General features: G+C 36.5%; 2 protein-coding genes across 2 annotated transcripts; both read left to right on the plus strand.

Annotated features, from left to right (window-relative positions):
- The first annotated feature begins 3687 nt into the window (after positions 1–3687).
- Positions 3688–6968, plus strand: LOC112567614 (deleted in malignant brain tumors 1 protein-like). Its single transcript, XM_025244308.1, has 4 exons — positions 3688–3781; positions 3981–4131; positions 4679–4848; positions 6814–6968. Exons 1-4 carry the CDS (start codon positions 3721–3723, stop codon positions 6966–6968), a joined length of 537 nt encoding a protein of 178 aa, XP_025100093.1. The 5' UTR covers positions 3688–3720.
- Positions 6969–7376: 408 nt separating this feature from the next.
- On the plus strand, positions 7377–11745 carry LOC112569332 (neurotrypsin-like). Its single transcript, XM_025247108.1, has 4 exons — positions 7377–7429; positions 10484–10573; positions 10865–11015; positions 11489–11745. Exons 1-4 carry the CDS (start codon positions 7387–7389, stop codon positions 11715–11717), a joined length of 513 nt encoding a protein of 170 aa, XP_025102893.1. The 5' UTR covers positions 7377–7386; the 3' UTR covers positions 11718–11745.
- Positions 11746–21467: the final 9722 nt, after the last annotated feature.

Below are 21467 nucleotides of genomic sequence, written 5' to 3' on the forward strand. Positions count from 1 at the left end.
AAACGTATATAATTTCTTTTGTCACTAAAACAGGATGAGGAAAAAGATCCAGAAATGTTTAATATAATCGTAAAATACGTGTACTTATTGTGTGAAAAAGGCCGGGGGAGGAAGGGTGCAAGGAATGAATGAAAGCATTTATGGATTCACTAAATAAAATTGTCGGTATATCGCAGTTCTCCGTTTCATTATTATAATAAAAACTTTGTAAAGCAAGTAATAGTGTTTTGTGTGTATGTTTGATGTTTGTGTATGTTGCTACAGCCAGCTGGCTACAGCTAACTTGTTATAACATCACGCTTTTAAAAGTAGCCAAAAGAAGCTGGCTACATTTTAAAAGTAGCCCAAAGTAGCTGGCTACTTTTTGCAAAATTGTAGCTGTAGTGTAGCCGGCTACATTTTGAACAAAAGTAGCTGTAGCCTAGCCGGCTACAAATTAAAAGTAGCTTGCCCATCCCTGAAACCAGTAAAATCTGAATCTGGTGAATGAGTGTCGGTCTCTGAGAATTGCTGCAGTCGAGTCGACGCCCAAGCAACAAAGACATTTGAACACAGCTAAGTGGTGTGTGCATGAGGAGTGTACGGGGAGAGTCTGTGTAGTATTGTGTGTACAGTGTTGTGTGTACAGTATTGTGTGTACAGTGTTGTGTGTACAGTCAGTTAAGGTTAGATCTGGCTCACGAGTTATCTGGATTAGTAGTAGGAGTGTAGGTAGGTAAACTGGAGGACCTTAGAGAACGAGCTAAGATACGGAAACAACTTATTTGCAAAGTAACTTATTCTTGTGTATTCCCTTTTATATTTTTGGGAAATTATAGTAATCTCTAAAACGTACTAAATTGCCTCAAGTTGTGTTTTCATTGGGGTGATGCATGCTGGGGGCTCGAAAAGCTAATCCTAGAGTGTAAAGCAGCAATTTAGTATAAGTGACATGTCGACGTAACTTGTTGGGGTGTCGACGGTGTGAACAGCCAGGGTGGCAGAAATCACACCTCTACCTGATCTACTTACTCCGCCCCAGAGTTTACGACAGTAATTTTTTATTATGCGGATGACGGGCGCAGCCATTAAAACGGATAAGTAAGGTTCTGCTGTGTGTGTCGCTTGGGACTGCATGAAGTAGTCTTAATTTTTGCACCAAAATCTATATTTTGAACCGAGATTTACCCAGCTTTTGATAATATCTCTTTCGTAAAACTTTAATGTAGTAAAGGGATTTTTTTCAGTATAAAGGAGTGGAAGTGTTTCCCGTGCAGAAAGAGACTTTCATACAGGCAGATTCCCTTATTTGGTCTTAAACACAGATTCATGACCTTTTGTGTCAACTGTACGATTATATTGTCCCGTATTTGGTCCATCCAAGAAAACCGAACAATACTATCTTTAGGAAAGACTCCAAAAGCCAGCTTCTTCCTCTCTGTTTCTTCTAATCTCTGTGACACTTTCGTAGACTTAGGAAAAAGCTTCAGTGCTCGGAACTCTGTGCTCTTATCTCAAGCAAATAATATCAAGTAGATGTCAGAAGTCTTCCCCTCTCTAGATGGTACTAACGAGCTGAGGACATACAAGAAGTTTGATGGAACACACACGCACACATGATAGTATGGGTAGGGTTACAAGAGTGAACTGTGGAGTGAGTGTGTAAAGGTTTCGCGCATGGATGTCTCATGAATACAAGTCAATGAGCTAACAAGTTCAGTCAAATTTTTAACAATTATAATGGAAAAAAGAGATAAGAGAAAAAAGTACTGACTGTGCATGGACAAACCTGAAAATACGTAGATCACAGACATCACGGAAGAGCTCAGGAGAAACAAAAATATGTCTTTCCTGGTTTCCAAAAGGAAACTGAAAGCGAGAAATCCGCCTAGCGTGTGTTATAGCATAAAAATATAGTGTAAATAGTACATTAAAGTAGAGTATAGTAAATGCTCCAAAATATAATATCTTCACAAATATTATTGGTCGATTCACTGTTGACCTCACCTACAGGAGCGATGATAAGATGCCACTGAAGTCATATTCGTTAGCTAAAGATAGATTGAAGGATAGATGATGTTAGATAATAAAGAGCTAGCAGATTTACTAAAAAATAAAAGTAAAATATAAGTATTACAATTGAGCACTTTGCTCGAAAGATAAAATTGTTTTAGTGTAGTGACTGACTACTCAGTCTGTCATAGCAGATTGCAGGTTCTATAATTCGCTTGTCTTACATACAGATGCTTTTTGTTATTATTATTACTAACAATTGAAAAAGACAACAGTAGAAAGTTGCCCCAGAAAAAAAGTATTTATATTTGCATTATTAAATCGTAATTCATATTCTAGAAAATGTATCCCGTCTTTCTAATAGACAACTTCACAGATATAAAATATCGAAGAATGAAAACTCGAATCGAAAAGGAACTTACAATCCCTGCACCCTAATATTCACAGAAATAGAAATAAATTTTATGAAAAAAAATATCCACCTCTTTTGCACGGAAACAAATTAGTTAAGGCTAAATAAACAAAATAAAATGTTTAATCACCAAATAAATATAACAGACAATTTACAACACGATGTAAATACTCTTCGGTTTGACTAAATGTATGCTACAAACACCTTATAGCTTAATTAATCAAACTAATAAAGTCTTACTGAAACGCTTGAAATGAAAATATATCACTGACTACTCCTACCCCCACCACCACCACCACCACCACCACCATTTTTCTTTTAAATACGTCTATCTATAACATTCGAACAATTCATCAACCCCTCCTCCAACCAAAAAAAAAAAAAAAAGAAGAAAAAGACTCCGTCCCTCTCTCACACGCTTGTGTTCCTTCTATTGACCACACAAAAACGGACAGACACACCCCAAAGATGCTTTTTGATCTGATTTCTCTCCCCTTTGCCTTTCTTGAAGCAGTCACAATACAGTTTCTGTCCATATACCCACCATCCTCTCCCATAGAAAAAATGAGCCCAGTACCGACCGAGGGACGAATGATCGCCTGACACTCGTGCCGTGCTAAACGCCGGCATTACAAGGAAAGGACCTCTTCCCTAAATTCGTTCTTTGGTGTTTACAGAGATTATTGCTGCTCATCCTTGTCCTCAGTCGTGTCAGGAGTGACTTCCGGCCAAGGGGTTATATATGCGCAGTACACTGGAATACAGGACAGCGAGTCGCATGGTGTATTCTTCTTTAAGGCGTGCTGTGAGTATATTAGTCTTTATGTATTAAGAACATTCTAATTACTAACGAAAACTGACAGTAAAAATAACAATAGTAATAGAAAAGTAATTAAAAATCTCGCGATTAATTATCATGCTCGTGAAAGAGGATGGTGTCAGCATTCGAGACCAAGAAAAAAAAAAAAAAAAAAAAAATCAAAATTAAAAAAAAAACACACGCGAAATGAGCGTTAACTTTCAGTATACTAAGTCATATGTCAATGTTCAAACATTTAAGCTGTAAAAGTAATATATTGCATCACCTAGGGAAAGCCTATACTTTGTTAGGTGAAATTACTTGTGGGCTTTGTGTTACACTGAGCCTGATGTTGAGCTTAGTTCAGTGTGCTGTGTAGTTTTAATACAAACAAAGGCGCATGTACACTACACGTACACAACAGGGCATCGTAGTCAAACAGAAACCGGTATTCACCATTATTCGTCTCTTTCTTTAGATTTTTTATGTACCATCGCATCTGGGACAACAAACAAACATGAAGATGTTCGTGGTAGCATCCGCTTTTGCAGCTTTTCTTCTCGTAATCCCATGTGTCGGTAAGGTGTCCTTTAAAATAATCATCACTTATGACAGTTTAATATAGAGAGTTTCATATAAAGCAATAAACACATTTTCTTTTTTTAGTGTAGACTGTCTCGAACAATCACTTATTTAATCTAAAATAACTAAAAAAATTTTTCATGATTAGATCCCTTTGCCGTAGGTCGTTACTAATTAACTTTCATGATTGATCAGATGCACAGGTTTATGGCCGGCTTATGAATGGAACTGCCCCGTGGAATGGCCGCCTGGAGATGTTCTACAAAAGTAGTTGGCGAAAAGTCTGTGGCTATGGGTTTAGGAAACAAGAGGCGCAGGTGGCCTGCAGGATGATGGGCTTCAACACGTGTGTAACTTGATGTAGTCTTATCTTGATGTGCAGTGTAATTATATTTGTTTTGCATGTCATATTCAAGAAGTGCGGATAATAAATATAAATCTTTCAAAGAATTTTCTTTAGTAATGATATGGGTTTTGCTTTATTCTAACGACTGAGCTCCATACTATTTTAAAATTACCTTGTTCATAACGTTAAAATACTTTATACGTGTGTATATATGTATATAAGCATGGCTCTCTGTGTGTATGTGTGTTTTAGTTATTTGTTTCGAACAGAAAAAGGAAACATTAAATGGCTTTAAAAGAATGAAATCTATTAAAACAATAAAATAAGTTACGTTCATAAATATCCGCTTGGCAGATTAAAAAATATATTGGGTGGCTAAATAATAAAATAATAATAATAAAATAGCATATAATAAAAGCAGTATGTATAACCTGATTCCGAAATAAAGTGTTAATTTCGACTTCAAATTGTGTGTATATTGAAATGTCTCTTTTGTATGTCGGTACATTGAATAGGTCAATAGACAAACATTTTGACTGACAAACAGGTCGCAAGTTTTCGCCGTGGATACAAAGAGTTTCGAGTTCAAGGAAATCTATTTATACCTTGATGGCCTGAGGTGCACAGGCGAGGAGACCAGCTTAGAAAATTGTTACCATTTATGGTTTTCCGTGGACACCTACTGCTCAGGTGTCGCTGGTATCACCTGCAACACAGGTAAGAACATGCTGTTTCTATTTTCTTGTCTCCATTCGAAAAAAAGAAGATAATTTAAAGAATAAATTCATCGCATTTGGCATTTTCTATGCAAAAGCCCTTAGAAAAGAGATATCAAGCTTGCAAGAATGTTTAGAGATGGAGGTGATACACTTGATGTACTTTTTACAATAAACAACATTTTAACACCTAACAATATTGCTTTTAAATGAGTTTAGGACTTAGTGCGAGAATACATGTGACGGATATATACATATCTTTTGCTTTGTATATTGATTATATATGGATATTTGGATTCTGTTTTTTTGTATGTATATAGGTATTCTTTTGTGTGCACAAATACAAACATGACCATGTACGACACCATTTAAAAGTAACCTTTATCTGGAGTACAGTCAACTGCATGTCTCAGTCTGTCTGTTTGCAGAGAGACCATTGGATGCTTGTGTTTTAAAATACTCTATTTTCTGTTTAATTTATGTTAAAAGTTCTTAAGCTGTTATTAAGCTATATTGCAGAGCAACGTTGATTGCTAAAAATGAGAAACAATTGACAATAATAAATGAAACCATTTCACAGACCCCGACTGACTTAGTATGTCAGTTATTTAATTTTAAAAACTGCAGTTGTAATCTCTACTGTATTCTGCATCATATGTACTATACAGTGGAACCTCGGATAGCGAACGCCTCGGATAGCGAATATTTCGGTTAACGAACAAAAATTTCGTTAAAAGTTTGTCTCAGATAGCGAACAAAATTTCGGATAACGAACAGCCACGTGAACCACACGTGACCGACCAGCATGTCATCATTCGCGCTCGAGACACAGTTACGATCAGTCGTTCCTTATCTGTGCGCATCCTTCTTATTTAGCGATTGTTGTGCTTTATTTTAATAAGATAATCCTCAATCATGGCTCCAAAGAAGATTAAAAGCAATATCAGTGAGGTAATGACATGGAAGCGGCCAACAAATGAAATGAAAAAGGAAATGATTTCAAAGTATGAAGGTGGCATGCGTCTGTCGGATATGTGATGTCGTATTACCGAAGACTTTTACAAAAAAGGCAGAAGGAACAGACACTGGACAAGTTTTTTCCTTTAACCTCAAAGCTACAGAAAAAGGAAGTCTCCCCCGATTTTATAATGTCACGTGTGCTCATGGAGGGGGAATCCAAGCAGTAATTCCATCCCTTCCTCCCCACACCTGCTTCCAACCACGCCGTCAAAACGGCAAGTTTTCCGATGTTTAAATGCTTTCGTTAATGTTTTTATGTTTATTTAACTCCATTTATATTGTATTATAACTGTTCTCATTTAACAAACACATATATAGCCTGTAACTTTCAAATATTAGCGAGTCAACAGGGGCTGGGAACCAATTAAATCTATTGCCTTTATTTCTTATGGAAAAAATTGTTTCGGATAACGAACAGCTTTCCAGAACGGATTAAGTTTGTTAACCGAGGTTCCACTGTATTTTCCACATATAATCAAATCTAACATAAAATGAGTTATTAAATTACTAGATTTGAGAAGATAATTATATTACTACAATATTAGAAATGTTATTTTTTTGTGTAATCTGCTGTCATGGCAATTATTTTAACATACCATATAAATATGTAGCATATTCTTCAGAACCAAAAGAACACACATGAATGTGAACAACTAGGAACTGTGGAAATAATTCAATGCTAATAATTGTAATTATTGTAATTATTGTAATTATTGTAATTATTGTAATTATTGTTATTATTGTTATTATTGTTATTATTGTTATTATTATTATTATTATTATTATTTTTATTTGAATGTATATGTGTTGTTATCTTGATAAAATACAGGTTAGTTTACGCCAGGTCTTATGCTATTACCTATTTGCTTTGAGAAGATTAATTACTATCATCTACTTTCACGAAAGCTAAATAAATCTCTGATGGATTACTTTAAAAAATATCCAGAACACACAGGACTTCGGTTTAAGGATATCCAAGACATGACACCTAACAGAGGTCTTGTACAGGTAGACATCGGAGATGGTCATTGGGAGACACTGTGTGTGTCATCTAACATCACTGCCAGTGTCGTCTGTAGACACCTCGGCTTACCATCGTGAGTTCTCTTCTCTCTGTTAGGGTTAGATTCTGTGTAAAGATGACTAATACACATTCTACTGAAATTACAAAACTCGAAGCACGAGTCGTTAAGTTTTCTATTTTTAACATAAAATATCGCTCAATAAAAGAAGAATGTTTTCCACTGAAGGACACGCTAATCTATTTATTTATCTAACCTCGCATGCTAAAGATGCTTAACACTAAAGTTCGTATGACTTAAGAACCCATGCAACATTTTAATAAAAATTTAATAATAATCGTGACAATATTTCAAGAAAAGGGCATTTTGCAATGTTTAGGCAAGCGGCGATTGTGAGACAACTACCTGATGAGAGATACTATGAAATGGTTGGAAGAGCAACCAATTTGATATTTTGCCTGGGGAATGAGACAAGCATTTTTGAGTGTCAGCTTGAGATGAGTTGTGACGTATGCCAGGATTACATCCTTTGCACTAACTGTAAGAACTTTTCTTTTACAAATACAAAACTCATCAATGTGTTTACCATTTATATGTTAGACTTAAAGACAGAAAACTACACGTTTGCATGTTAAATACAGAAAGAAAATATTTTCTTCCATGTTACATATCTGGGTTCATGTGAAAATTTTACAACACTTTTCTGAAAATGTAGCTAAGTAAATAGGAGCTCCTTTTTTTGAAAAAAAAATTAACCCCTTCTACTGCCTCTTACTTATTATATGCTTTGTTAACTTGATTCTTTTTTTCACTAAAATTTATTTTTATAATCGATTTATTTTTTTAAAGTTCTCTCGGCGATAAGTGTTGCATAATTACTTTCCTTTTACATTTTCATACATGCTTATGTTAAATCTGTCTTACCCTCACCTGTCTTACCCTCACCTGTACAGAGATCTGACTGCACTTATTTAACGGAAAGTTGTGTATACAGGAATACCAGTTTAAAGATAGGATATAGATCGTAGCTAGGATTTGTTTTTAATATACGTTATTTTGTTTTGTTTAGTAAAAAATAGCCAGACTTCTTCAGGCAAATCATTTTGTTTATTAGTGTGTAAGAACCGACGAACGGATGAATGATAGCCAAGATTGTGTATCGTCGGTACGGACCTTTATTCGGTGAATTATATCCAAACGAATCCCAAGTCGGTTATGTCTGAACGTGTCCAAACAGGCGAAACGTTAATGGTGGAAATTAAAAATGTTCGGCAGAGGATGGCGACTCAGAAATACCCTTCGGTAGGTGCAGCGTTAGCGACTGTTAAGTACAAGATGCCGGTACTAGCATCCATTATTAACGCGTTGCTAATACAGTGGAAGGTCCGTCCTCATAGACGGATTTCCACTGCATGACTCGCAGAAGTAAAGTCTACAGCGGATCGCAGTGAATGTCTGCCGCCTCCATGAAGTACTTACTGTTCACTTGGATGTCTCACCGCTGAATACACCGACCGTTACACCCAAGAGACCAGTGAGTCGGAGGTCTGTCACCTCAAGCAGCTCGGCTCTGGCTGTTCTGGGAGACGTTAATTTACCTAACTTAACTGTCCCCCTCTACTATTTCGGCCAATCAGGCCATTAGCGACCAGGTAGCCAAGATGATTGCTTAGAGACTACTTGTAGGGTCCACGCCGACCAATCATAATCTTTGTACCGTGTAGTCGGCATGGTTCCCACCTGGATTCATGTAGTCTCCATGGTTACCCCTCGCCACCTTTTCTTACGTAAAAAAAAAACCTCATTGAATGACGTCATAATATTCACGTGGAGATTGCGTCGTCAGACGCGTGACTGTTCTCCCATGGTACCCAGCTCAGACCTATGACCTGACACAACAAACAAGTAAAATAACCAGAAACAATATTGGCATTGAATCGCGACTCGTTACACGGTGTTATACATTCGTTTGTCATACAATGTTACAATAATACAATACTGTATATGAAACAGTAAGAGATTAAGTAATTGAGCAATGTTTCAAGTTAAGCAATAACAGGAAGTTTAATACAAAATGGCAGTTGTAAATCAAACAGTATTTAGCTAATGTAGGACGGTAGTAACCAAGTAATTGTCAAATAAATAAATGTTCATAATCTGCCCATATATGTTAATTAATGTGTAATGAATTCTAAGTATAGATGTAAAATATATGTAAAATGTATTCTTCTTCTTTAAACTCTTCGTTCATCAGGTGGCACATAAAGCCTCGACCAGAGTCCGCCACCGATGTCGATCGGCTGAAACCCGCTCTAGGGGACCCCATGTCCAGCCCTTTCCTTTCATCTCCCTTTCCACTGTTCTTCTCCAAGTTTCCTTTGGGCGGCCTCGTTTTCTTTGGCCTTCTGGAGTCCATCGTAGGGCGACTGTGGAAAGGTCTGCTGTCTGCTGGCGGAGCACATGTCCAATCCATCGCCAACGCCTTGAACCTGCGTGGTGATTGGCTCGGTTTCAGTTCTTCGGTGGAGTTCTTCGTTGGTGATGGTATTTGGCCAAAAGATGTTAAGTATGCGCCTGAGGCATCTGTTTTGGAAGATGTCAAATCTGTTACTGATGATTTTGGTCATCTTCCATGATTCTGATCCGTAAAGGAGGGTGGTGATCACAGTTGACTGGAAGATTCTCAGCTTGATCTTCTTACTGATGTTTGTTGCCTTCCATGTGCTCCTGAGTGAGGCGAAGGCCTGGCTGGCTTTCGCCAGTCGGGCTCGAATCTCCACCTCCGCACCCCCGGTGTTTGACATTTTGGACCCAAGATAGGTGAAACTGTCAACTTCCTCAATCTCTTCTCCATTTAGTTTGATGCTGTCTTGGACTCTGTCATTCACTCTCATACTTTTCGTTTTCCTTGCACTGACCTTCAAGCCAAGGTTTCCAGCTGTTTCTGAGAAGGCATTGGATTTTTCCTGCGTGTCTTGGTGGCGATGCGACAACAGGGCAATGTCATCAGCAAAGTCCAAGTCATCCAGCGTTGTTGTTGCTGACATAGTCATGGTCCATCTGATCCCTCTCTTCTCACTTTCGGTGGAAGTCTTCATGATCCAGTCCATGGCCAGGATGAAGAGGAAAGGCAACAAAAGGCAGCCCTGCTTCACCCCAGTACTGAGGTTGAAGGGGTTTGTGAGCTCCGTGTCACAGACAATCTGGGATTCGAAACCGCTGTACAGCAGTGCAATGATCTGAACATGTTTTTGCAGGGACTTCGTAATGCCTCAGGATCTTCCACAAAGACTCTCTGTGAATGCTGTCAAAAGCCTTCTCCAGGTCGATGAAATTGATGTACAGCGGTGTGTTTCACTCGCTGCCCTGCTCACAGAAATAGGTTTATTTCGTAGAACATATTGTAAGGAGCAATATGAGATAAGGTCGTTGGCTACAATTTTCTCTAAAGGTATTTTGGTTTTGCCATAGCAATCGTAGTGTACTATGGTTTTGATTAGAACATATTGTTAGCAGCAATAAGACAAGGTAGTTGAAGAGTCTTTCTCTCAATTTTAGTTGAATGTCAAAAAGAAACATTATGTTTTTTAACAGCTCCTGTCAACGTCCTTACAAACAGTAGCAGATGTCCACTAATGGAAGAAACAGATGCTACTTTACAGTGTGTGAGCAATTATAGTGTCGGTAAGGTGTCCTTTGAAATAATTATCACTTATGACAGTTTAATATAGAGAGTTTCATATAAAGCAATAAAGACATTTTCTTTTTTTAGTGTAAACTGTCTCGCACATTCACTTATTTATTCTAAAATAACCAAAATAATGTTCTCATAATCAGATCCCTTCACTTTTTAAAGATTTAACACAATAGTGTCTGACAGAAATTAACAGAAGAACACGAAGGTTTGGATGTACAAATCTGTCGGTAATAAAGTTTGCTGTAGGTCGTTGCTAATTAACTTTCATGACTGATCAGATGCACAGTCTCTTGGCCGGCTTATGAATGGAACTGCCCCGTGGAATGGCCGCCTTGAGATGTTCTACAAAAGAAGATGGCGCAAAGTCTGTGCCAGAAGGTTTACGAAGCAAGAGGCGCAGGTGGTCTGCAGGATGCTGGGCTTCAACACGTGTGTAACTTGATGTAGTCATATGTTTATGTGCTGTGTAGTTATATTTGTTTTGCATGTCATATTCAAGAAGTGCAGTTAATAAATATAAAGCTTTCAAAGAATTTTCTTTAGTAATGATATGGGTTTTGCCTTATTCTAACGACTGAGCTCCATACTATTTTAAAATTACTTTGTTCATAACGTTAAAATACTTTCTACGTGTATGTATAGATAAACATGGCTCTGTGTGTGTATGTTTTAGTTATTTGTTTCGAAGAGAAAAAGGGAAGGTTAAGTGGTTTTAAAAGCATCAAATCTTTGAAAAATATATTGGCTTGCTAAGCCTTCATTAAATAATAAAAGCAATAGGTATAACCTGATTCCGAAATAAATGTTAATTTCGACTTCAAATTGCGTGTATATTGAAATGTCTCTTTTGTATGTCGGTACATTGAATAGGTCAATAGACAAATATTTTGACTGTCAAACAGGTCGCAAGTTTTCGCCGTGGATACAAATAGCTTCGACTACAAGCTACATTTGTACTATTTATTCCTTGATGGACTCTCGTGCACAGGCGAGGAGACCAGCTTACAAAATTGCAGCCATTCTCGGTTTTACGTGGACACCTACTGCTCAGCTGTCGTTGCTATCACCTGCAACACAGGTAAGAACCTGCTGTTTTTATTCTCTTGTCTCCATTCGAAAAAAGAAAGATAATTTAAAGAATAAATTCATCGCATTAGGCATTTTCTATGCAAAAGTCCTAGAATGGTAACTTCATTTTCCTTAGAAACGATATATCAAGCCTGCAAGAATGTTTAGAGATGTAGGTGATACATTTGATGTACTTTTTACAAGACATAACAGTTTAACACCTAACAACATTGCTTTTAAATTTGTTTAGGACTTAATGCGAGAATACATGTGACGGATATATAAATATATTTTGCTATGTGTATAGATTATATATGGATATTTGGATTCTGTTTGTGTGTTTGTATATATATATAGGAATTCCTTTCTCTGCACAAATACAAACATGACAATGTACGACCCCTTTTAAAAGAAACCTTAATTTGGAGTACAGTCACCTGCATGTCTCAATCTGTCTGTTTGCAGAGAGACTATTGGATGCTTGTGTTTTAAAATACTCTATTTTCTGTTTGTTTTATGTTAAAAGTTCTTAAGCTGTTATTAAGCTATATTGTAGAGCAACGTTGATCGCTAAAATTGCAGAAAAAAAATTGGCAATAATAAATGAAACCATTTCACAGACCCCGACTGACTTTGTGTGTCAGTTATTTAATTCGAAAAACTGCAGTTGTAATCTCTACTGCATTGTGCATCACACGTATCATAGTTTCCACATATAAGCAAAAATAAACATAAAATGAGTTATTAAATTACTAGATTTTAGAAAATAATTATATTACTACAATATTAGAAATTTTAATTTTGTTTGTGTAATCTGCTGTCATGGCAATTATTTTAACATACCATATAAATATGTAGCATATTCTTGAGAAGCAAAAGAACACACATGAGTTTAACAACTCGGAACTGTGGAAATAATTCAATACTACTACTACTACTAAATAACCCAGGTCTTTTTCTATTACCTCTTTGCTTTGAGAAGATTAATTACCACCATCTACGAAACCTAAATAAATCTCTGAGTGATTATTTAAAAAAATTCCCAGAACACACAGGACTGCGTTTTAAGGATATCCAGGACATGGGACCTAACAGAGGTCATCTAGAGATAGACATCGGAGATGGTCATTGGATGATGCTGTGCGTGTCGTCTAACATCACTGCCAGTGTCGTCTGTAGACACCTCGGCTTACCATCGTGAGTTCTTTTCTCTCTGTTAGGGTTAGATTCCGTGTAAAGACGACTAATACTCATTCTACTGAAATTACATAACTCGAAGGACGAGTCTTTAAGTTTTCTTATTATTAAATAGTGACTTTGAAATTTAACGTTCCACACACACACACACACACGGACGAACAGAGAGAGAGAGTTAAAAGACATGTCTAAAAATGTTCCCCAGCCAGTCCATCTATCCATTCTTATTTCATACATCCCTATCCTCTCCTAATGAAAACACTTCACACGAGTTTCTTCAGCGTTACAAAGCGATCTCACGTATAAGAATATAGCGGGAAAAAAATGAGAAAAAGGTTATGATACTTCCTTTGTTCCAGGAAGAGTGTATTTCTTTATACATAAAATATCGCTCTATAAAAGAAGAATGTTTTCTTCTGAAGGACACGCTAATCTATTTATTTATCTAACCTTGCACGCTACAGATGCTTAACACTAAAGTTCGTATGATTTAACAACCCTTGCAGCATTTTAATTAAAATTTATTAACAATCCTGACAATATTTCATGAAAAGGGCATTCTGCAATGTTTAGGCAAGCGGCGATTGTGAGAGAAATACCTTTGGAGAGACACCCTGAAATCCTTGGAGGAATAACCAATTTTGTATCTTGCCTCGGGAATGAGACAAGCATTTTTGAGTGTCAGCATGAGATGACTCATCACGCATGCCCGGATTACATCTTTTGCAGTAATAGTAAGAACTTTTATTTTATAAATACAAAACTCATCAATGTGTTCACCATTTATATGTTAGACTTAATGATAGAAAACTACATATTTGCATGTTGAATACAGAAAGAAAATATTTTTTAATTCTTTCATGTTACATATCTGGATAAATGTAGCTAATTACACAGAAACTCCTTTTTTTGAAAAAAAATTAATCACTCCTACTGCCTCTTACTTATTATAAGCTTGGTTAACTTGATTTTTTTTTTACTAAAATTCATTTCATTAATTTTATATATTTTTTTAAGTACAGTGGAACCTCGGTTAACGAACTTAATCCGTTCTGGAAAGCTGTTCGTTAACCGAAATGTTCGTTATCCGAAACAATTTTTTCCATAAGAAATAAAGGAAATAGATTTAATTGGTTCCCAGCCCCTGTTGACTCGCTAATATTTGAAAGTTACAGGCTATATATATATAGGTATTTGTTTAATGAGAACAGTTATAATGCAATATAAATGGAGTTAAATAAACATAAAAACATTAACGAAAGCATTTCAACATCAGAAAACTTGCCGTTTTGACGGCGTGGGTGGATGCAGGTGTGGGGAGGAAGGGGTGGAATTACTGCTTGGATTCCCCTCCATGAGCACACGTGACAGTATAAAATAGGGGGTGACTTCCCTTTTCTGTAGCTTTGAGGTTGAAGAAAAAAACTTGTCCAGTGTCTGCTTCTTCTGCCTTTTTTTGTAAAACTCTTCGGTAAGACGACATCACATATCCGACAGACGCATGCCACCTTCATACTTTGAAATCATTTCCTTTTTCAATTCATTTGTTGGCCGCTTCCTTGTCATTACCTCACTACTATTATAATTGCTCTTAATCTTCTTTGGAGCCATGATTGAGGATTATCTTATTAAAATAAAGCACAACAATCACTAAATAAGAAGAATGCGCATAGGTAAGGAACAACTGATCGTAACTGTCTCGAGCGCGAATGATGGCATGCTGGTCGGTCACGTGTGGTTCACGTGGCTGTTCGTTATCCGAAATTTTGTTCGCTATCGGAGACAAATTTTTAACGAAATTTTTGTTCGTTATCCGAAATTTTGTTCGCTATCCGAGACAAATTTTTAGCGAAATTTTTGTTCGTTAACCGAAAAATTCGCTATCCGAGGCGTTCGCTAACCGAGGTTCCACTGTACTCTTTTCGATAAGTGTTGTATTGTTATTTTACTTTTACATTTTCACACATGCCTATGTTATACAAAATGACAGTTGTAAATCAAACAGTATTTAGCTAACGTAGGACGGTAGTAACCAAATAATTATCAAATAAATAAATGTTCAGAATCTGCCCATATATGTTAATTAATGTGTAATGAAATCTTAGTATAGATGTGAAATATATGTAAAATGTATACATAGGTTTATTTCGTAGAACATGTTGTAAGGAGCAAGAGGACATAAGGTCGTTTGCTACAAATTTCTCTAAAGGGACTTTGGTTTTACTTTAGCAAACGTAATATACTATAGTTTTGTTTAGAAAATATTGTAAGCAGCAATACGACAAGGTAGTTGATAGTCTTTCTCTGAATTTTAGTTGAATGACAAAAAAAATGTTTTTTAACAGCTCCTGTACACATCCTTACAAACAGTAGCACATATCAGTCTCGTGTCCGGCTTGTGAATGGAACTGCCCCGTGGAATGGCCGCTTTGAGATGTTGTACAGAGGAAAATTGCGCAAAGTCTGTGCCAATAGGTTTGGGAAACAAGAGGCGCAGGTGGCCTGCAGGATGCTGGGGTTCAACACGTGTGTAACTTGATGTAGTCTTGTGTTTATGTGCAGTGTAATTATATTTGCTTTCCATGTCATATATAAGAAGTGCAGTTAATAAATATAAAGCTTTCAAAGAATATTCTTTAGTACATGTAATGATATGGGTTTTGCATTATTCTAACGACTGAGCTCCATACTATTTTAAAATCACCTTGATCATGACGTTAAAATATTTTATACGTGTGTGTGTATATATATATAAGCATGGCTCTGTGTTTGTGTTTTAGTTATTTGTTTTGAACAGAAAAAGGGAAGGTTAAGTGGTTTTAAAAGCAGGAAATCTGTTAAAGCAATAAAACAAGTTACGTTCATAAATATCCGCTTGGCAGATTGAAAAATATATTGGCTGCCTAAGCATTCATTAAATAATAAAAGCAATATGTATAACCTGATTCCGAAATAAAGTTTTAATTTCAACTTCAAATTGTGTGTATATTGAAATGTCTCTTTTGTATGTCGGTACATTGAATAGGTCAATAGACAAACATGTTGACTGTCAAACAGGTCGCAAGCTTTCGCGGTGTTTACAGATAGCTTAGAGTTCAAGGAAGTCTATTTATTCCTTGATGGGCTGAGGTGCACAGGCGAGGAGACCAGCTTAGAAAATTGTAGCCATTTATTTTTTTCCATCGACGTCTACTGCTCATCTGTCATTTCTATCACCTGCAACACACGTAAGGACCGGCTGTTTCTATTCTTGTCTCCATTGGAAAAAAAGAAGATAATTTAAAGAATAAATTCATTGCATTTGGCATTTTCTACGCAAAAATCCTATAATAGAAACCATTTCACAGACCCCGACTGACTTAGTGTGTCAGTAAAAATGATTCAGTAATTACAAATACAAAACTTATCAATGTGTTTACCATTCATATGTTAGAGTTTATGACAGAAAACTACAAGTTTGCATGTTAAATACAGAAAGAAAATATTTTAATTCTTCTATGTTACATATCTGGCTAAATATGAAAATCTTACAACACTTTTCTGAAAATGTAGCTAAGTAAATAGAAGCTCCTTTTTTGAAAAAAAAATTAACCACTACTACTGCCTCTTACTTATTATATGCTTGGTTAACTTGATTTTTTCTATATGCTAAAAGTCATTTTAATAATCTATTTATGTTTTTTTTAAATACACTCGAGGATAAGTGTTGCATAGTTACTTTCCTTTTACATTTTCATATATGCTTATGTTGTACAAAATGTAACGGTAGTAACAAAATAATAATCAAATTAAATAAATGTTCCTAATCTGCCCATATATGTTAATTAGTGTGAATTAAAATCTAAGTATAGATGTAAAATATATGTAAAATGTATACACAGATTTATTTCGTAGAACATGTTGTAAGGAGTAATAAGACAAGGTAGTTGACTAGTCTTTCTCTCAATTTTAGTTGAATGTCAAAAAGAAAAATTATGTTTTTTAACAGTTTCTGTCAACATCCACACAAACAGTAGCAGATATCCTTTAATGGAGGAAACAAATGCTACTTTAAAGTGTGCGAGCAATGAGCGCTCTGGTGTAATAAAGTACACGTGGCCAGAAAATGCAGGCGGGTTCCCTGATGGCAGTAGCCTGATCATCACTAGAGTGACCAGGGAACATCATGGAAGGCGAGTGAGGTGTGAGGCGATGTCTAGTGATGGTGAAGTTGTCTCCAGTGACTCACTGCAATTACAGATTTACTGTGAGTATTGCGATCTAGCGGCAATGAATGTTGTGAATAAGGCCACTTAGTCATTGAGAACATTTAGTCTTCAAGGAAATGAGCTTTACTTTTAAAATGTGGTATTATTTGAGTTTGCGGCCCTTTACTCCACTGGGGGCGACTAGGATCAAGACAGATTACTTGAGTTAAGGAAAAAAAAAATACATGTGATTAACTGACCAAAAAAAAAAAATCTTTATGTTTGAGCTGTCAATATTAGTGAGTCTAACCTCTTTTTTTCGCGTGTTTGTGTAGTTGCATGAAGTGTCAACAGAAATACTTCAGGTTCAAACACCTGTCGAATTCGATAGATAATATGTGCGAAGAATGACGGTCTACAGGCTTGTTTACAGATCGCCCGGTTGTCAGGATAACACGGAGTGACAATCAGGGTCAGCCACTGTCCACCTACTCTGAGGTCATCAAGGGTCACAATGTGACGTTTGTGTGTGACGCTGACAGCAACCCGCCTCCTGCTTCCATCACGTGGTCAGGGAAAGTGAGGAGCACTACTGGGGAGCTACACATCATAGCAGCACAGAAGACGATACACGAAGGTTTTTACACCTGTACCGTGACAAGCCAGAAATATTTTATTGTCTTGCTATTATTTGGACTCTAATTGTTTTGTATGAAATATTTACAATTTGTAGGTCAACGAATTTCAGTCTCCCACAGCGATTTTAGTGTTCGTCTAGGTTTCTTTTAATTTAATCCATTTTATGTCTCCTCATTAAGTGTGATCTTTTAAAAAGAGCGAGCGTTTTATGAGTTTGCAGGTGTTTGCTCGTGCGTGTGAAATCTTTTTAAGAAAAAGAAAAAGAAAGTAGTCTTTTTCTGCAAGTGGAACGGCAAGAGGGTTAATAACACAAGAAATGATATGGGTAACGTGGCTGTGGATAAGCTTCGAAATTTTGAAAATGCCAAAATAAACAAAGCATGTACTCTAGAATAAAATACATATTGCATTTTGCTTATGGTGTGTCAAGACATTATAATTTATAATTTTGAAGAGATATTGGATGAAGATAACCAAAAAAAGCAAGCAACACTAAGGAAAATAAAAGTTTTCTTTTAAGCTTGGTGTTACGCACCGAAAGATGTATTTAATATTACAATTAGGTAGTTAACAGTAGTAGAAATAGTTCTCCGTGTAAATTAAAATTGTTAGTTGATTCAAGTTTTAGAATATTTCGAACACATTTCTGCCCTCTATGTCCATATACAATTATCTTTAGTTAAATGTTCTGGCTTTTTGTTAATGCCTGCTGTATTTTGAATGTTTTCTTTTTCATATTAATACACCTGTCTGAAATTATGTAGTTTTATCTACTGAAGTATACTACTTGATTTATCATCTGTATGTCTCATATTAGTCTCCTGTTTGCTAGGATGTGTGCATGGAAGTGCCTTTCATTTCAAGGTTTACAAGTTACAATGGCGTCTAGGGTTAAGAAAAGACTAGACGTCGAGAAACAGTTAAAAAGTGTTTGAAGGGTTTTACAGATAAAAAGTAGAAATGGATGGAGAGTACATATATTTGTGACAGTATCAGTATTTATACACGTACATTATGTCGTGTACTAGGATGCTTAAGAACTGCACATACCAATATAATAATGCTCCTCTTATCACATGTTTTTGAACTGGAAAACATGAATGACAAAAATATTGTGTTAAAATTACTTAAGGGGAGATAAGGCATTTGCCTATTACTTATAACTGTCTTTTAGCTAATTAGGGTATTTTACCTATCTTATGAAAAAGAGAAAGCTTTCTCTTACTTTCCCCTTGTCTCCTGTTTCTTTCGGTCACTGGTACAAAGACAAAATTTACTTCAGTCAAAGATGCCTCCTTTATACGAATTGTACTAACACATGTTGACTATTTTTTTCTGTTAAGCGATTAAATTGTGTAAAAGATTTATATAGGTAATATTAAAATGTTTTAAAAGATAAAACGTTTGCTCGCAGATGAATAGAAAGGACTGTAGGTGTGTATGATGGCCATTGTCATTTTGTAGGTGGTGCGGCTAAAGGCGATGTGCTATGTATTGCACAAAGAAGAGTTTAATATCAAGACAACTAAACTAACCTGGGAATACCAGTAAACGATGTATATTCAAAAAGCGGGAATGCCAAGACTGGCAAGAATAACTACATAAGGTAGAAAACACTGGTTTCTTTAGGAATTGTTCCACTATGGATTACTTCCCATAGACCCCGCAAACGTTAACCAATCAGGTATTTCGTTGGGTTTGAAAGTAGGCGATGTTTAGTTTTCATGCGCTATGTCGAAGTCGGTGGCCCGTTACTCAATTCAACATGGATTTGTACTTAAACAACTGATAATGAGAAAAAAAATCAATAAGTAACATTTAAATTTTAATGTATATTCTAATAAAATATATGACTGTTTTGTACCGTTTATATGTGTGTATATATAGTATAATTTTTATTTTTTACTGTCGTACTTTTGATCTGCCTTCCGAGTTGTGAATTCTCTGTCGTACACAGTTGCAATCTTCAGTTGATTTTACTACAAGACAAAATGTATATTGCTGCAGAAGACACAAAGGAGTCCCGTGATTAAAGGACAGCAACACATTGACTACAAATATCATAGTAAGATACAACAGGACATTACAGTAGAACGATGGAATAATAATATACAATTTGAAAGATATCAGAAAAAGAACAATAAAATCCTTCAATTAAAAAAAACTTCTAATCCCTGCACCCTAAAAATAACAAAAAATCGAAACAACGCAAACAAAATAAGAACCGCAGCTTTTACATGGAAACTAATGAGTTCAGACCTAATGAACAAAATCAGATGTTCAACGACCATACATAACAGACGATAACAGCACACTGTAAACACTAGGTTGTGTAACACAATCTATAGTACAAAAATCTTTAAACTTAAATTCTATTGACCAATCAAGTAGTACTGAAACGTTTGAAATAGAAACAGATCATTGGCAAAACCTCTTCATGGAAAGATAGATAAACACTCTTGCATCTTGCCAGAAAGGCTCACAACTCTCTGGAAGTGATATACAGTCAAATCTCCCTACTATGCCACCTACCGGGACCGAGCAAAAGTGGCATAGTAGCGAGAGTGGCATAGTAGAGAGGGTTCGTAAAAATGGCTTTATTTGTTCAAGTTACCCGTCAGTCCAAAGCAGGGGTGGGCAATTAATTTTCCCAAGGGGCCGCATGAGAAATTGGGATGGTTTTAGAGGGCCGGACTAATATAGTTAACTCAGTTTTACCCAATACTGTATGTATAGTATATACTGGCGGGCGGGATGGTCAGAGACAGGAGGCCTTTGCCCAAGTCTGGTCCAAAGCTCTCAAGAATCGTCGGCTTCGCTCGCTGTCTCCTCTCATTCTCCCCCTCACCTCTTCATCCTCCACCCCTCCCAACCACATCCGCGCACCTGCATCCTGTCGCTAGTCGACCCCCTCACACCTTCCCTCCATCACGTGGATGTCACCCAGCCAGCGACCACTACTTTAATCTCTGATTAGAGAAAATTTAGTTATCACCGTCTTGTTTCACGTGATTTACATAACTGTACATAAAGGATTAGTGACAACGATTGTTGCAGAAGACAAACGAGTGCGGTTGAGAGATACTCAGGACATCGGACCTAACAGAGGTCATGTACAGATAGACACCGGGGGTGGCAATTGGATGACAGTGTGCCTGTCGTCTAACATCACTGCCACCGTCGTCTGTAGACAACTTGGCTTGTCATCATCGTAAGTACTCTTCTCCCTGTTGGTGGTGAGTCTGTGTGAAGGTTATGAATATTGATACTCCTGAAATTACACAGTTCAGAGGTATGAGTTATCAACCTGGCTAATCATTAAAAGGTGATTTTTAAACATTTTACACACACACTCACACACGCGTAGTAAACACATGTCTAAAATGTTCGCCCGTCTGTTTATCCCTTCATTCTTTTCTGTGCAATAAATCACTATCCTTTGCTAATGGAAACGCTTTAGTCTTTTCAAAATCGATGTAAGGTATAAAAATTTAGTGGAATAAGAAATGTCATATACTTGCAATGTTCTCCAAAAGAGTTTATCTACATAAATGATGATCTAGGAAAGCGGACTGGTGTCTGAAGTCCGCCCTGATCTTTTCATTTATTAATCATTGCATACTACGGATGCTTGACACACACGTACCTGTGGCATCTCTACACCTAGCCTTTTGATTAACCATCAGTAATACCCTTTACATTTGTTTTTAGGAAAAAGAATTCTGCAATGTTTATTTCGGAGGAAATACCTCGCAGAGAATTGACCATTTTTTCTGCTTGCCTTGGGACT

The sequence above is a fragment of the Pomacea canaliculata genome, linkage group LG7, assembly GCF_003073045.1.
Source record: "Pomacea canaliculata isolate SZHN2017 linkage group LG7, ASM307304v1, whole genome shotgun sequence".
In the NCBI taxonomy this organism is placed as follows: domain Eukaryota; kingdom Metazoa; phylum Mollusca; class Gastropoda; order Architaenioglossa; family Ampullariidae; genus Pomacea; species Pomacea canaliculata.